This window comes from Pongo abelii, chromosome 14 (assembly GCF_028885655.2).
Source record: "Pongo abelii isolate AG06213 chromosome 14, NHGRI_mPonAbe1-v2.0_pri, whole genome shotgun sequence".
Taxonomy (NCBI): Eukaryota; Metazoa; Chordata; class Mammalia; order Primates; family Hominidae; genus Pongo; species Pongo abelii.
The window spans coordinates 48,834,335-48,852,835 of NC_071999.2; the positions used below are offsets into that span (position 1 = coordinate 48,834,335).

Consider the following 18,501-nt stretch of genomic DNA (forward strand, 5'->3'; position numbering starts at 1 on the left):
TTTTTTTCTTTGGTTCTGTTTGTTTTTGCTCCTGTATTTTGAAGCTCTGTTATTATGTAAATGTACATGTAGAATTGTTATTCCTTCTTGGTGAATTGACTGACCCTGTTTAACTTGGTTAGTAGTTCTTATCTTGAAATATACTTGATATTAACACAGCTACACTAGCTTTTTAAAGATTGGTGTATTCATCGTTTATCTTTTTCCTTTTTTTAACTTTCAAACTATGTGTGGCTTTAAATTAAAAGTGCATCTCTTGTGAAGAGGTTATGCTTGCCACTTGATTTATTTTATTCAGTCTAATAATTTTTTCCCTTTTAATTGGAATGCTTAGTTCATTTACATTTAATTTAACTAATGATATTTTGGGGTTAAAGTCTACCATCATAATGTTTGTCTTCTATTAGTCCCTTTTGTCCTTTTACTTTCTTCTTCATTTTCTGTCTTCTTTTGGATTAATTGAGTATTTTTTGTTGTTCCATTTTATTTCTTCCTTTGTCTTTCTAGCTATGCCTATACCTTTATGTATTTTTTTAAGTTGCTCTAGGAATTTTAATATATTCTCTTAACTTATCACAATCTGTCTTCAATTAACATATCAGTACATGTAAAAATATAAGAACCTTACAACAAAAGGCTATTCTTGATATATATCTTATTCTACATGCTATAAAACCCAAAATCCATTATTGTTTTGATTTTAAAGCATCAAATGACTTTTGAATTACTCAAAAAAAGACTCATCTCTTTATCTACATATTTTCCATTTCTAGTCCTTTCCAGTATCATTTCCTTTCAGCTTTAAAAACTTCCTTTAGGCTGGGCATAGTGGCTCATGCCTGTAATCCCAGCACTTTGGGAGGCTTAGGCGGGTAGACCACCTGAAGTCAGAAGTGCGAGACCAGCCTGGCCAGCATGGCAAAACCCCATCTCTACTAAAAATACAAAAAAATAGCAGGGCATGGTAGTGCATGCCTATAGTCCCAGATACTGGGGAGGCTGAGGCAGGAGAATCGCTGGAGCCCGGGAGGCAGAGGCTGCAGTGAGCTGAGACCATGCCACTGCACTCCAGTCTGGGCAAGAGCAAGACTCCATCTCTAAAAACAAAACAAAACAAAACTTTCTTTAGCATTTTTTGTAGTGCAAGTCTACTGGAAACAAAGTCCACCAACTGTTGTTTATCAATACATTTTAAAAATTCAACTTATTTTTTTAGTTCTAAGATTTCCATTTGGTTGGTTTATGTGATTAAAATACTCTCTCTACCCTCAATATCAATCATTATACACTTCTTTTAATGATAAAATGAAAAGGATGTTTGTATATCCACTATAAACATCCTGTAGAACGTTTAACATACTTATTATAGTTTTCTAGTCCTTGTCTAACAACTTCTGAGTCAACTGTTGCTATTTTTATTGGTTGATTCTACTCTTAGCTATGGATAATATTTTTCTTTTTTCTTTTTTTTTTTTGAGACGGAGTTTCACTATTGTCGCCCAGGCTGGAGTGCAATGGCACGATCTCAGCTCACTGCAACCTCTGCCTCCCAGGTTCAAGCAATTCTCCAGCCTCAGCCTCCTGAGTAGCTGGGATTACAGGTGCCTGCCACAACGCCCGGCTAATTTTTGTATTTTTAGTAAGACGGGGTTTCAACACGTTGGCCAGGCTGGTCTCAAACTCCTGACCTCCAGTGATCCGCCCACCTTGGACTCCCAAAGTGCTGGGGTTACAGGCATGAGCCACCGCGCCCAGCCAATGTATTTCTTTTTCCTCACATCAAGTAATGTTTTATTACTAACCATTGTGCACATGTTGAAAACTCTGAATTTTATTACTTTCCTCTGAAAAGTGTTTTCTTCTAATAGTCAGTTAAATTACTGGTGGATCATCTTGAACTTGTGAGACTTTGTTTTATACTTTAAGTTAGAGTACATCTATTTCAATTTTGTCCTTAGATCTAGGTCTTGCCCTTAGTCCAGCTTTGTTTCAGTTCTTAGTTACAGATGTGGTCTTTACTCCTAAAGTTTGGCAGTTGTGGGAATTGGGCAGTTGCTGTATGGGCAGATGCTGAAATCTCTACTCAGCTTATAAGCATTCTAATTGTTTCCCAACCGTGCTCCTTGGAATTTTATCCCTCGTGTGTGCAGTTTAAGTTACAGCCAAGTTTTTGAGGGGAGCTAATATGCAAATTTGGGGCTTCTAATAAGGAAAAATTCAACATTTACTCAACCAACCTCATGAAGGAGTAAGAATCCACAAAACAGTATAAAATTATTTTGACTATAAGATATTATTACTATTAGTTGTGTTCATAGTTATTGAGAGAAAGTATTACATAACAGAATGAGCACAGATTTTATCTCATGACCCAGTAATTTTACTTCTTGGTGCAAAGGGTTTGTTTATTATGTTTGCTACAACATTACTTTTAATAATGAAAAAACTGGAAACCACTTAAATGTTCACCAGTTGTAGCATGGCTAAATAAATTAAGGTATGGCCAAACTGTGGGATATTTTGCAGCAGTTAAAAATAATTAGGTAGGCCAATTTGCACCAATATGAAAAATCTATGAGACAGATTGTTGAATAAGTAAATTAGTTGCAAAATGATACATATATTACATTTATATAATATTCTTCCACCCACAGGAGTTTGTGTTTGTGTGTACCATTAATAAGAGGTTTGTGTGTACCATTAATAAGAGGTGAGAGTAATGAGAGAGAACAACATGTTAGAAGGTGGTATAAAAGGAACTACAGCCTTTCTTCTAACATTTTAATCTTTTTTAAGGAGAATGTATTCCTAAAAACAAAAACCATATTTAAAAAAGAAGTGGGAAAATAGAGTCCAACAGGTTTAGATTCATATCCTACTCTGTCATTTATCATTAGCTATATAGCCTTGTGCAAGTTATTTAAATTTTCTAAAATTTTGTAAGACATCTTATTATGGGGAATTTAAATAGGATAGCCTATATAAAGTGCTTCAAAAATACCAGGCATTCAATAAATAATAATAGGTTTAATAACATTGGACATTTCTTCTTGTACTTTCTACAAAACAGAATAATTTGTTACTATATTATCTTTGCATCTACCTGAATAATTCTTACTTTGCCTTCAGATCAGCTCTTTTCTCTTTGCTTCTCTGGGTTTTTCTTTTCCCTTTGTTGAGACAGGGTCTTGCTCTGTTGCCTAGGCTGGAGTGTAGTGACACCATCTCACCTCATGGCAACCTCTTCCTCCCAGTCTCAAGCAATCCTTCCACCTCAGCCTCCTGAGTAGCTGAAAATACAGGCACACACCACCATGCCCAGCTAATTTTTGTATTTTTAGTAGAGACAGTGTTTTGCCATGTTGTCCAGGCTGGTCTCAAACTCTTGGGCTCAAGTGATCCACCCACCTTGGCCTCCCAAAGTGCTGGGATTAGAGGTATGAGCCACCGTGCCCAGGCTCTGGGTTTTTCTCATAGGACTGGCTTTCTAGTTGTGTAATCATTTCTGTTGCTGACCTCAATAAATGAATGCATTTGTTAATTATATAGCTGTGTATTACATCATACTAAATTAAATATGCTTTGTTCATCACCCGTAGCAGCTCTTAGAGTGTACACAATTTTCCCATATTCTTTTAAATTTTAAACTCATGCTGTACAAAATTTAGGCAAGAGTAAGCCATCAATGCTTTACACAATGTGTGTTATCCCAAAGCATTGCTTGCAGCATTCATCATTTGCTAAAAACTTCTCAACTGCTCCAGTATCCTTTGTCTGAAAACTCTTGGATTTGGAAATAACACTTTTTTTTTTTTACCTTGAACTAGAAACCACTGATCGTTGCTCAATGTGTTGTATTTGAAGCTTTGGGTTTGCCTGCCTTGTATTTTGCTTCCCCAATTTTTTGTCAATGAGTCATAGCTTATCTTTTTTCTCCACTCTATCTTTAGTTCCTTTCTTCCAAAATATATGAAGACAGACAATAGATATTGTGGGGGAAGGATATTTTGGGAATAAATATTTGAAAAGGCTCTTTTCATTCAGATATGGCCTAAAAATACTGAAAGCATTTACTTGACAGGAAAACACTGATATTCAAAAAACCATTTTTTATTTTTATAAACCAAAAAATGTAAAAGCAAGATTAATATGAGAACTAAAATATGTAAAGCACAATATTTAAAAGAATTAGAACAAAATAATGCTGTAGTCCAGGCAGGCAAAAGATGATTCTTGAACTATAACAAGGCCATGGCTAAAGATACTCAGAAGGGATAGAAAAAAGACTCCAAAAAAGAAGTAATAAAAATCTTTTGGTATTTTAATTCACCTTCTTTAAAAACTGTTTGTTTTGAGAAGAAGGTTACTCATATTAATGATCAATGCTCATCATGGAATAAATAAAATTATTGACAAAAATGTAACATTTTAAGACAATGGTCTGACTATATTGGTCCTTCAGCTTCATAATTTGTTGTGGAGAATCTTTAAGTTCTTAACTTTTCATTTTTTTAACTGAATTGAGGACAACTTTTAAATGATTAGAAGTAATAGAATTAAAATGAAAAAGTTCAAAAGAATCTTAACAGAGGTGTCCCTATTATGAAAACTTTAAAATTTTATTAAATTTCATGACAAGAAGTTTTATGATGGAAACATCAAAAAACAGAAGTCTTAACCTCAGTAACATTTCCTCTAAATCTAACATTAGTGACCACTTACATCATCCTTTACCAATTTATACCACTGATGGCAAGATGAAGTAGATATATTTCAGTTACCCATTCTTCATGACAAGTAGAACTAAAAGCTCTGGACATTTTATATAAAACAAACATCAGAAGCTCATGAAAGTTGGAGAGAAGAAGGCAAACTGTTCAGGGAATCTCAAGACCCAAGTAATGTCATGGGTTTTCTTTTTTCCTCATATATCCTAGAGAGGATTCTGGAGAAGATACCAATCTGGAAATGCTAAGAAGTACAGACAAAAAGCCCTAAGAAAAATTTGTTCTATCTAGCCAAAAGATAAGGAAAATAGCAGCTTAGTGAGACAGAAAACTTCTAGGCAGTAACTGTTTTACTGAAGTCAAACACCACAGAAAAAACTATGCCCTCCAACACTCATGCCAGCAAGGGCTGGGTGGAAAGCCTAAATTTCTACCATTGCAAGGCTGTAATGAAGTGCCTAATCCCTCTGCTGGTGCACTCTCAGGGAAAGCTAACTAAGGAGTCAGGAGTTTTAACTGTGGAGCCAGGAGTTTTAATCCTCTCTAAGCAGCAAGAAACCAAACACTGTGGTGTCGCTGCAGCCCATTTGAGGATCCTGGACTTCTCCACCCATCAAGGTATAATATTCCTCTCCTCCCTGATGTAACATCAAAGGAGGTCTGGTAGAGAGTCAGGACTTTCACCACTACTCAGTAGTAACCAGGCCATGTCCTCGCAGTGTCACTGGAGGCCATGTTAGGAGTAGTAGCAAGGATTCCTTTTCCCTCCAACCCAGAATGATATCTGCAGAGGCCTACAGACTAGCCTTTCCCCTTTCCATGGGAAACAATGGAGTCAGTGGAGACTGGTAGGAGAATCTAGACCCCAATGGCCACCTGGAAATAGTGAAGATCTAGAATCTTAAAGCATGATACCCAACATGTCCACATTTCAATAAAAAATAGCTCATAACACCAAAAAATAAGATCTCAAACTGAGCAAGAAATCACAATCAACAAGCACCACACGAACATAACACAGAAGTTAAAATTATCTGACAAGCATTTTAAAGCCTCTGTCATAAAAATGCTTCAATAAACAATTACAAACATGCCTGGAAAAAAAGTAAAAAATAGAAAGTCTGAGCAAAGGAATATAAGATATAAGAAAGACTGAAATGGAAATTTAAGAACTAAAAGGTACAATAACCAAAGTGAAGAGTTCAGTGGAATTCAAGAGTGGATGGGAGAACAGATAAACTAATCAGTTAACTCAAAAATAGAAAGCTAAAGTTACTCAATCTGAACAAAAGGGAGAAAATAGATTGAAAATAGAAATAAATAGAACGTCAGGGGCTTACGAGCCTATAACAAAAGATGTCATATCTTTTGTTATGGAAGGAGAGGAGAAAGAAGGCACAGATTTTTAAAAAAAGTATTCAAGTAACTGACGGCTGAAAAATCCTAAATTTGGCAAAAGATACAAAACTACAGAATTGAGAAGCTGAGAGAACTCCAAAAAGGATATATGCAAAGAAATCCATGCAAAAGCATGTCATAGTAAAACTTCTGAAAACAGAAAAATGTTTTTTCCCCAATCCTGCTCACTCTGCAGACAGAAAATCTTGAAGACACCAAGAAAGAAATACCTTACATATATAGGAAAACCAATTTGAATTACAGCAGATTTTGCGCTAGAAATCACAGAGACCAAAATGAAGTGACATAACACTTTTCAACTGTGGAAAGAACTGTCAACCCAGAATTCTATATCCAGCAAAAATAGCCTTTAGGAATGAAGGAGAAATCAAGACATTTTCACATGAAAAAAATAAAAGAATGTGTTACCAGCAGACCTACCCTAAAAGAATGATTATTAGAAGTTGTATATAAAAAAGGAAATGATATAAGAAGAAATCATAGAATGTCAGGAAGAAAGAACATAATAAAGCAAAACTATGAGTAAATACAATAGACAGATAAAGAGGTCATAGCTAAAAAGTACAAAATTCTTTGTGAAGTGATGAAAATTTCTAAATTTAACTTTGGTGAAGATTGCACATATCTGACTATATAAGAAGTCTCTGAATTATATGCCTTAAATGGTAAACTGGACACAGATCTGTGCCTGCCAGCACCCTGCTCCTGAGCCAACACCACCACCAGCGAGACCAAACACACAGCCATCAGCAGGGACCCCCTGTCTCCCCCTAGCGACACTGTCTCTGCCACTGTAGTGAATGCCTGCAGGGAGGCAAGCACCCCAGAACTCATGAGCACTCTGCCGCAGCTGATGAGTGTGCACCCCACTGCACTGCCACTACTGCTGCTGCTGGCATGCACAAACAAGAATGGATCCTGCTATCACTGCACTACTGAACACTTTGGCTGACACAACCCATCTGAGTATAGTGACCAGCAGTCTGGGAGCACCTTGGCACCCCCAGCACAGTGGATTCCTAACCTTGAGGGGCCAGAGAACAAAACTGGGGCCTGATACAAGTCCCCCAGAGTTAGAGCACACAGTCCAGGAGTTGGGAACAGAGCGTTGGCCCTTAAAATATTCCAGAAATGAAGCTAGTCAGATGAATCCACCTAATATAACAATCAAACCTTCAAGATCATCAAATAGGATAAAAGAAAAAAAAAACCATCCAAAGGTCAGCAGCTCAAAGACTGAAGGAGCATAAACCCATAAAGATGAGGAAGAACCAGCACAAAAACCCTGATAACCCCAAAACCCAAAGTGCCTTCTTTCTTCCAAATGACCACATCACATCTCCAGCAATGATTCTGAACTGGGCTGAAATGGCTTAAATGACAAAAATAGAATTCAGAATATGGGAAGGAAGGTCATTAAGCTATAGAAGTATGTTAAAACCCAGTCCAAGGAAGCCAAGAATCATGATAAAACAATGCAGGAGCTGACAGACAAAATAGCCAGTATAGAAAAGAACCTAAGTGACCTGATAGAGCTGAAAAACATACTACAAGAATTTCATAATGCTATCACAAATATTAATAGCAGAATAGACCAAGCAGAGGAAAGAATCTCAGAGATCGAAGACTGGCTTTCTAAAATAAGACAGTCAGACAAGAATAAAGAAAAAAAGAATGAAAAGGAATGAACGAAACCTCTGAGAAATATTGAATTATGTAAAGAGATCAAGTCTATGACTCATTGGAGTCCTTAAAAGAGATGGGGAGAATGGAACCAACTTGGAAAACATATTTCAGTATATCATCTATGAGAACTTCCCCAGCCTAGCTAGAGAGGCCAACATTCAAATTCAGGAAGTACAGAGAACCCCAGTAAGACGCTTCACAAGAATATCATCCCCAAGATGCATAATTTTCAGATTTTCCAAGGTTGAAATGAAAGGAAAAAATGTTAAAGGCAGCTAGAGAGAAAGGTCAGATCACCTACAAAGGGATACCTGTCAGACTAACAGTGGACCTCTCAGCAGAAACCCTACAAGCAGAAGAGACTGGGGACCAATATTCAAAATTTTTACAGAAAAAAATTTCCAACCCAGAATTTCATATCCAGCCAAACTAAGCTTTATAAGCAAAGGAGAAATAAGATCCTTTTCAGATAAGCAAATGCTGAGGGAGTTCGTTACCACAAGACCTGCCTTATAAGAGCTCCTGAAGAAAGCACTAAATATGGAAAGGAAACACCAGAGTCAGCCACCACAAAAACAAACTGAAGTACACAGACTAGTTACACTATAAGGCAACCACATAAACAAGTCTGCAAAATAACCAGTTACCATCATTATGACAGGAACAAATCTACACATATCAATACTAACCTTGAATGTAAATGGGCTAAATGCCCCAGTTAAAAGGGACAGAGTGGCAAGCTGGATAAAGAACTAAGACTCATTGGTATGCTGTCTTCAAGAGACCCATCTCACATGCAATGACACACATAGGCTCAAAGTAAAGGGAGAGAGGAAAATCCACCAAGCAAACGGAAAAACAGAAAAAAAATCAGGAGTTGCAATCCTGGTTTCACACAAAACAGACTTTAAACCAGCAAAAATTTAAAAAGGAAAAGAAGGGCATTACATAATGGTAAAGGATTCAATTCAACAATAAGACCTAACTATCCTAAATATATATGCACCCAACACAGGAGCACCCAGATTCATTAAGTAAGTTCTTAGAGACCTTCAAGGAGACTTAGACTCCCACACAATAATGGTGGGAGATTCTAACACCCCACTAACAATATTAGATCATCAAGAGAGAAAATTAATAAAGATATTCAGGACCTGAACTCAACACTGGATCAAAAGAATCTGACAGACATCTACAGAACTCTCCATTCCAAAACAGCAGAATATACATTATTCTCATCGCCACATGGCACATATTCTAAAATCCATCACATAATCAGAAATAAAACCCTCCTCAGCAAATGTGAAATAACTGAACTCATAACAATCTCTTGGACCACAGCACAATAAAATTGGAAATCAAGACTAAGAAATTCACCCAAAACCATACAATTACATGGAAATTGAAAATTGAATAACCTGCTCCTGAACGTTTTTGAGTAAATTATGAAATTAAGGCAGAAATCAAGAAGTTATTTGAAACTAATGAGAACAAAGATACCAGAATCTCTGGGACACAGCTAAGGGCAGTGTTAAGAGGGAAATTTATAGCACTAAATGCCCACATCAAATAGTTAGAAAGATCTTAATTTAACAACCTAACGTCACGACTAAAAGAACTAGAGAACCAAAAGCAAACCAAGCCCAAAGCTAGTAGAAGACAATAATCAAAATCAGAGCTGAAGGAGACTGAGACCAAAAAAACCCTTCAAAAAGATCAGTGAATCTAGGAACTGGTTTTTTGAAAAAATTAATAAAACAGATAAACTGCTAGCTAGACTAACACAGAAGAAAACAGAGAAGATCAAAATAAACCTAATCAGAAATGAGAAGGGGGATATCACCACTGACCCCACAGAAATACAAATAACCATCAGAGAATATTATGAACACCCCTAGCCACAAAAGCTAGGAAATCTAGAAGAAATGGATAAATTCCTGGACACATACACCCTCCCAAGACTGAACCAGGAAGAAATCGAATCCCTGAACAGACCAGTAACAAGCTCTGGAATTAATTTAGTAATAAATAGCCCACCAACTGAAAAAAGCCCAGTACCAGATGGGTTCACAGCTGAATTCTACCAGATATACAAAGAAGAGCTGGTACCATTCCTGCCAAAACTATTCCCAAAAATTGAGGAGGAGGGACTCCTCCCTAACTCATTCTATGAGGCCAGAATCATCCTGATACCAAAACCCAAAAGAGACATAACAAAAAGGAAACTTCAGGCCAATATCCTTGATGAACATCGATGCAAAAATCCTCAACAAAATACTGTTAAATTGAATCCAGAAGCACATCAAAAAGCTTATCCATCACCATCAAGTAAGCTTTATACCTGGGATGCAAGTTTGGTTCAACATATGCAAATCAATAAATATGATTCATCATATAAACAGAACTGAAGACAAACACAACATGAATTATCTCAATAGATGCAGAAAAGACTATCGACACAATTTAACAACCATTCATGTTAAAAACTCTCAATAAACTAAGTACTGAAGGAACATACCTGAAAATAATAAGAGCCATCTACGACAAACCCACAACCAACATCATACTCAATGGGCAAAACCCAGAGGCATTCCTCTTGAAAACCAGCAAAAGACAAGGATTCCCTCTCTCACTACTCTTACTTGACATAGTATTCGAAGTCCTGGCCAGAGCAATCAGGCAAGAGAAAGAAATAAAACATATACAAATAAGAAGAGAGCAAGTCAAACTAGCCCTGTTTGCAGACAACATGACGCTATATCTAGAAAACCCAACAGTCCTGGCCCAAAAGCTTCTTAAGCTGATAAACAACTTCAGCAAAGTCTTAGGATACAAAATCAATATGCAAAAATCACTAGCACTCCTATATAACACCAATCAAGCTGAGCCAAATCCCATTCACAGTTGCCACACACACACACACACACACACACACACCCCTAGGAATACAGCTAACCAGGGAGGTGAAAGATCTTTACAAGTAGAACTATAAAATACTGCTCAAATAAATCAGACATGACATAACTAAATGGAAAAACATTCCATGCTCATGGATAGGAAGAATCAATATCATTAAAATGGCCATACTATCCAAAGCAATGTGTAGATTTGATGCTATTCCTATTAAACTACCAATGACATTCTTCACATAGCTAGAAAAAGCTATTTTAATTCCTATGGAACCAAAAGGGAGTCCAAATAGCCAAGGCAATTCTAAGCCAAAAGAACAAAGCTGGAGGCATCATGCTACCCAACTTCAAACTATAATACAGGACTACAGTAACCAAAACAGCATGGTACTGGTACAAAAACAGATACATAGACCAATGGAACAGAATAGATAACCCAGAAATAAGACCATCCATCTACAACTATCTGATCTTTGACAAAGCTGACAAAAACAAGCACTGAAGAAGACTCCATTCAACAAATGGTGCTGGGATTACTGGCTAGCCATGTGCAGAAGATTGAAGCTGTACCCCTCCCTTACACCATATATAAAAATTAACTCAAGATGGGCTAAAGACTTAAATATGAAACCCAAACTATAAAAAATCCTGGAAGACAACCTAGGCAATACCATTCTGGACATAGGAATGGGCAAATATTTCATGATGAAGATGCCAAAAGCAATTGCAACAAAAGCAAAAGTTGAAAAATAGGATCTAATTAAACTAAAGAGTTTCTGCATACAAAAATAAACTATCAACAGAGTAAACAGAAAACCTACACAATGAGGAAAATTTTTGCAAACTATGCATCTGACAAAGGTCTAATATCCAGCATTTATAAGAATCTTAAACAAATTTACAAGAAAACACAACCGCATTAAAAAGTGGGCAAAGGAAATAAACAGACACTTTTCAAAAGAAGACATACATGTGGCCAACAATCACATAAAAAAAAGTTCAGCATCATGAATCATTAGGGAAATGTAAATCAAAACCACAATGAGATACCATCATCCCTATTATCAAAAAGTAAAAAAACAAAACAAAACAAACAAACAAACAAACAAAAAATATACTGACAAGGTTGCAGAGAAAAAGAACACTTATACACTGTTGGTGGGAGTGTAAATTAGTTCAACCATTGTGGGAGACAGTGTGGCAATTCTTCAGACTTAAAAACAATCCCATTCAACCCAGCAATCCCATTACTGATTATATACCCAAAGGAATATAAATCATTCTATCATAAAGACACATACACGTGTAAGTGCATTGCAGCAATATTCACAATAGCAAAGACATGGAATCAACCTAAATGCCCATCAATGGTAGTCTGGATAAAGAAAATGTGGTACATATACACCATGAAATACTATGCAGCCATAAAAAGAATGAGATTATGTCCTTTGCAAGAACATGAATGGAGCTGGAGGCCACTATCCTAAGTGAATTAATGCAGGAACAGAAAACCAAATACTGGATGTTCTCACTTATAAGTGGGAGCTAAATGATGAGAACGCATGGACACATAGAGCGAAACAACACACACTGGAGGGTGAGAGGAGGGAAAGGATCAGGAAAAATAACTAATGGGTACTAGGCTTAATACCTGGGTATTGAAATAATCTGTACAACAAACTATGACAGAAATTTACCTATATAACAAACCTGCATACATACCCCTGAACTTAAAAGTTAAATTAAGGCTGGGCACGGTGGCTCACGGCTGTAATCCCAACACTTTGGGAGGCCGAGGAGGGTGGATCATGAGGTCAGGAGATCAAGACCGTCCTGGCTAACATGGTGAAACCCTGTCTCTACTAAAAATGCAAAAACTTAGCAGGGCGTGGTGGCGGGCACCTGTAGTCCCAGCTACTCCGGAGGCTGAGGCAGGAGAATGGCGTGAACCCGGGAGGCAGAGCTTGCAGTGAGCCGAGATTGCACCACTGCACTCCAGCCTAGGCGATGGTGCGAGACTCTGTCTCAAAAAAAAAAGTTAAATTAAAAAAAAAAAAGAAAAAATCTCTGAATAATTTGTTTTCACTTGTAAAACTTCGTTGCAGGATATCTGACAAAAATCGGTGAACTGTATGGTATGTGAATTTTATCTTAGTAAAGCTGTTCATAAAAATCAGAATAGTGGCTATTTGATAAAAAGGGTAGAAGAGAACTTTCTGGACATGCTGGGAAAGTTCTATATCTTGATCTAGGTAATACCAACATAAATATATGTACATATTAGTCTAAATAAATCAAGCTATCCATTTATAATTTGTGTACTTACCCTTATGACAATTATACCTCAATAAAATGTTACTGTAAAAAAATTACAAGGTAATTTCACATTTCTTTTCAAAGTGCTTTTAGCAATTTACATTCACAAGAATACTGTATTAAAATTCCCACGCTCAACATCTCCCAACTGTAATACCGATAATCATATGGGCTAAACATGGAACTTTGCTGTGGTTTTAATTATCAGTCTCTTATTGCTAATGAGGATGGTCATATTTTTCTTTATTTCTGATATTCACGGTTCAGAAAAATGGTCTTTTTATACCATTTGCCCAATGTTTCACTGATTTGACATTTTCTTATCTCTTATCACATACATGTGTTATAATAATCTAGAATGGAGTCATGTTCTTTCTCTTGTTTTGGTGTATTCCCATAATCTGGAAATTTATGGCATAGTCAAAACTAAAGATATTTAAACACAGAATTTATGAAGTGTTTTTCTCTTTTAAAATAAATGCTTTTCTGACACAAATTGTTAAGTTTTTCTCCTATGTTGTATTCAATACTTAGAAGTGTGTGTGTTTGTGTGTGTGTGTGTGCATGTGCACATGTGTATTATGAGGTAGGAATCCAGTTTTATTTCAACATTTTTATTTATTTTTCCATAGAGGTAATCTATTTTGTTTTTGCCATTCATGGATGCATAATTTCTGGATTCTTTTTTTCATTAATAATTTTTTTCTGGCCGGGCATGGTGGCTCACGCCTGTAATCCCAGCACTTTGGGAGGCCGAGGCAGGCAGATCACCTGAGGTCAGGAGTTTGAGACCAGCCTGGCCAACATGGTGAAACCCCATCTCTATTAAAAATACAAAAATTAGCCGGGCATGGTGGTACATGCCTGTAATCCCAGTTATCTGGGAGGCTGAGATGGGAGAATCGCTGGAACCTGGGAGGCCGAGGCGGCAGCGAGCTGAGATCGCACCACTGTACTCCAGTCTGGGCGACAGAGCAAGACCCTGTCTCAAAAATAAAGAACAAAAATAATAAAAAGATTTTTTTCTACTTTTATACTACTAATACACTGTCTTACTATTTATTGTTTTATAATGAACCTTAATGTCTACAAGGGCAAAAAAAAATAGTAATTTATTTAGATTCCTAGTAAACTAAAAGGTAAAATCGTGATTTTTTTAATAGCGAATATGTGAAGATGAGGATTTTTATCTTTAATTTCCTGAGATGCTTTGTATTGTGTCAAATTAGTCAAAAACAAGTTGAAACATGCATATTTTTATTTTCCAAATTAATGTATTCAGGTGAAAATTATTTGCCCTTAATAGCATATTATTTTACATTTCTGTTCACCATTCATCCAAACAATAATGACGACAGAAGTCCACAGGTGGCACCACAACACATTATGAATTTACTCTGACTTTCAATTTTGCATATTTTCAGTTTGTTTTTTTAACTTGACTCTTGATAATTGCGAATATGAAGTCAGAGAGGTTTGGAAAGACAATGCTTTCCATTGTGTTTTATTCTATTTTGAGGAGTCTTTGATATCTAAGAATGGGCATCCTCTTTGACTACATAGCTGCTTTCTAGCCATTAATTGGGTATCATGTTCTTAGTGGAATGAGAAAAACCTGGAAGAACCCTTGCCCAGATTTAAATAGGAGTGAATCCTTGCATTGTTTGAACACATTCACATATTTGAACATCTTTGAATGAGGGGGTTATCTCTAGTTATCTATTAATGATTTGTATTTACTAAATTTTATAGTTCTTTCTTGTTCTTCAACTGTTTTGAGTATTGAGAGTAAACTATGGAAATATGAATATAGGGTAAGTTTTAAAAATGGTCCCGTAAAACATTGAAATCTAGATAATTAGACTTACCTCTATTTCTTTTCTTAATTTTTCATGTGTCTTTTTTTCTTCCTCAAGAAAACAAGTTTTTTCAATGATAGATTCTTTTACAGTTATAATTTTATCCTTTAAGTTTGTAATGTCTTCCTGTATGTTGACAACATTTGAAATATAGAAGTCAAAAAAGGATGATCAATATAAATCCAATATTTCAGTGTTTCTATAATTTAAGAAAACTAGCCAAATCAAAATTTAGTTTTGATAAATAGCATTAGAATATTACTTCTATAGGTATACAAAAATAAAGAACTGTTACTCAAAGAAACCTTACATTTGAAACAGAACTAAAAACCAAATGAAAATAAGACAAAAAGGAAAGTGGTAGTTATGGTGGCAATTGCCGAACAACAGTGTAAAAGACACTTTTTAATTCTCTAGCAAGAAATGATCAATATTTTAAGTCTGTGTCTTCTATCGTCTTCAAAGAACAGTAAGAGAAATAGTAAGATGCTTAAGGTTCAGTTATTAATTTATATTGCTTGCATAACAGCATTAAGTGTACTAAATTGATTTGAATTGGTCTGGATCCATTGGCATAGAAGCTAAGGCTTCAACATTTTTGTGAATTACATTTTCTACAACAAATGGATTAATTGTTCACTGTGACTTTGTTTGACCATATATTTTTATAAATCTACAGGGGATTTGTGGATGTTTCCTTTATGCATTTGAGCATCTAGGGTCGTTGTTATATAACACATGTACTTATTCCAAGTTTTTTTCAATTATGAAAATAGTTTCTTCAGGTAATAGAACAGCTATGGGCATTTTATTAACTTCACAATAAATTTATCATTTAATGTATGTACTTGTAAAAAAGGAGTAATAGAAAAAATAGTTTTACTAAGTAATTTTGCACACCTGTACTTGTGTTATTCGGTTCCCTCCTGGATTTTGAAGATCTTGCATAAGTTCTTCTTTCATTGTCTTTAATTTTTTAACAAAATCTTGTTTTTCATGGAGTTCAGTCATAAATGACCATTTGCTCTCTACTTCCCCCAAACTATTTTTATGTGCTTTTATTTTTGCATAATATGCATTATATTTTATCATGTGTTCCTCAAAATCTTCTTGGGCCGTTTCTATGTCAAATTTAAGCTTTACATTTTCTGAATGTAAGGATTTGATTTGAGTTTCCAGGCTATCACAATGAAGTTTGGTATTCTCTATGGCGGCATCTTGTTGATAAATTTGTCTTTCTGTTTCTTTAGTTTCTGCAGAGATAGCTGCTATTTCTTTTTCAAGCTCATGAAGTTCATTCTGTAATATATTTTAACATTATCATTATTAATTCAAAATATTAAACATGAGAGGAAAATCAATGTTGTAATCCATAATGAATATAGGAAAAATCACTTATAAGAATATATTTATCAGATATTTAAAAATTAATGAATACAAGGAAACATACAATAAACACAATTATCTTATAATTTCACAAAGACCTTAGTTATATATTTTTTAATGTTCATCTAATTCTAAATACTAAAATCTCATTGTTTTGACATTTTATATATGTAAGATACTTTATAATAATTTTACTAATTTATTTATAGGCATCAGAAGTATACACTCAGGAAAGACAATATGATAAAAAATGATAAAGCCCTGAGTTAAGAATCAAAAGATCTAGGTTCCAGCACCCTTATTGCTATTTACTAGTTTGTATGATCATGCATAACAAACTTAATTACCCCATTCAAACTACACTTTCTCCATTTGTAAAATGAGTATAAAGATATTTATTTTGCTGCCCTGGGGCATTTTGCATTGCTAACTGCTGCCTTCTTTTTAAAGCCTAGTTTTCACACCACCAGTCTTTTCCGGTTCTCCTTAGAAATTTCTGAGAATTCCTTCTCAATCTCAACAGTTCCTTCAAATATAGGTCTTCTGCAGATTTCAGTCATAATTTCCTCTTCTCACTCTCTATATATGCTCCTTGGGTAATTTCACCCAAATTTACATCTTCAGCTATATATCTGCTGATGATTCACAGAATATAAGTGGCTGCTGAGTTCTACACCCTGCTGCCAATGGCCATCTCAAATTCACTATATCCAAAAATTGAATGAATCCTTTCTACAACCTCAGCCTATTACTCCTTGTATCAATTATCTGTTGCCAGAACCACAAAACCTCAGTAGCATACAACAATACATGAGTATATATTGCTGACATGACTAGGAGCAGCTGAGGTTGGCTAGGTAGTTCATAAGCCTGGGAGAAGCAAGGGTTGGCTAGGTGGTTCTGCTGATCTTGGTTGAATCTGCCCAAGTGTCTGGGGATTGGCTGATTGTAAGATGATTTAAATTGGCTTTAACTGGGCTGACAGGGGTGTCTTGGCTTTGCTTTATGTGTATCTTCTCCTCCAATGGGCCAACCCAGGCATGTCTTATGATAATAGTAGATGCAGAAGAGTGAAATTCAGTTATGGAAGAGTTTTTTAAAGCTTTTGTTTGAGTCACATCTGATAACACCCCAGCTAGTCACATAATCAAACCCAGAGTCAAGGGGTGGAAGTGTGTCCATCCATTATGGGAAAGCATTGTAATGTATGGCAAAGGGTACGGATAGACTAAGGGATGAAAAATTGGGACCAAAAATGCAAATTATCACACTCCTATGTTCCCCAACTTAGTTAATGTTACCACCTTAGCTCTTCCCTTCTTTTAAGTATCTGTCTAACTGTTTCTCAAATTCTGTAGATCTTCCCACCAAAATAATTCTGTAGGCCATCCTCCATAGTCCTCTTCTTATCTACCATGGTCATTCTTTTTAAGTAAATTTGTAATGTTAGAAGGCATTGTTTCAAAAAATGCAAACTTCCTTGTATCCTTTTCCTGGCAGAGAAAAAGGAGGTAAGTTCACTGAAAAATACAATATGGCAATGAACCTCAATTTTTATCATCAGCTCTGACGTTTCAAATGCTCACTTGACATTTCTATATGTACGTTTACCAGACATCTCAACTATACATATTCAGAAAAAAAAGTTTAATTTACACACCAAACATATTCCTCCCCCAGACTTTCTGATTTCAATAAACTGTACAACTTTCCACCTGGATACTCAAAAGCCTAGAAATCATTCTTGATTCTTCCCTTTCCCTTACCCCCACAACCTATTTCTCATCAAATCCTGATGGTTGGGCCTCCAAAATAAAATCCCCAATGCACTTCTGACCAGTCTTTGTAGTGTGACCTAATGTCTAACTCATCTCCCTATTTCCATTCCTCCCCACTCCCCCAACTAGTCTGTGTATATCAGGCAGAAGAATCTTTTCAAAACATAAATCATATCATGTTATTTCCCTGCTCAACATCCTCCAGTGGTTTCCCATTGCATTAATAACAAATTTCAAATTCCTGGAAGTGTTTTATATGCCATATATGCCTAGTGCCTATCTACTTTGCTATGCTTCTCATCTACTACTCTCCCTTTTTCCAGTCTCCTTTGTTGATTAAATATATAGTTCCTTCTGACCTAAGGGCATTTTTAATTATTGTTTGGTCTACTTTAAAATTCTCTACTCCTGGCTATTATCT

At 35.8% G+C, this 18,501-nt stretch overlaps 1 protein-coding gene across 6 annotated transcripts in view; it reads right to left on the reverse strand.

Moving 5' to 3' along the window:
* The window catches only part of CCDC122 (coiled-coil domain containing 122), a 44,316-nt gene that overhangs the window by 7,951 nt on the left and 17,864 nt on the right, over positions 1-18,501 (reverse strand). For all 6 annotated transcript variants that reach the window (XM_009248623.4, XM_054528971.2, XM_054528973.2 and 3 more), the window contains 2 exons: positions 15,817-16,215; positions 14,926-15,042 (listed from right to left, as the gene is read on the reverse strand). In XM_009248623.4, the coding sequence (XP_009246898.1) occupies positions 14,926-15,042; positions 15,817-16,215 (516 nt within the window). The remainder of the gene's footprint in view (positions 1-14,925; positions 15,043-15,816; positions 16,216-18,501) is intronic.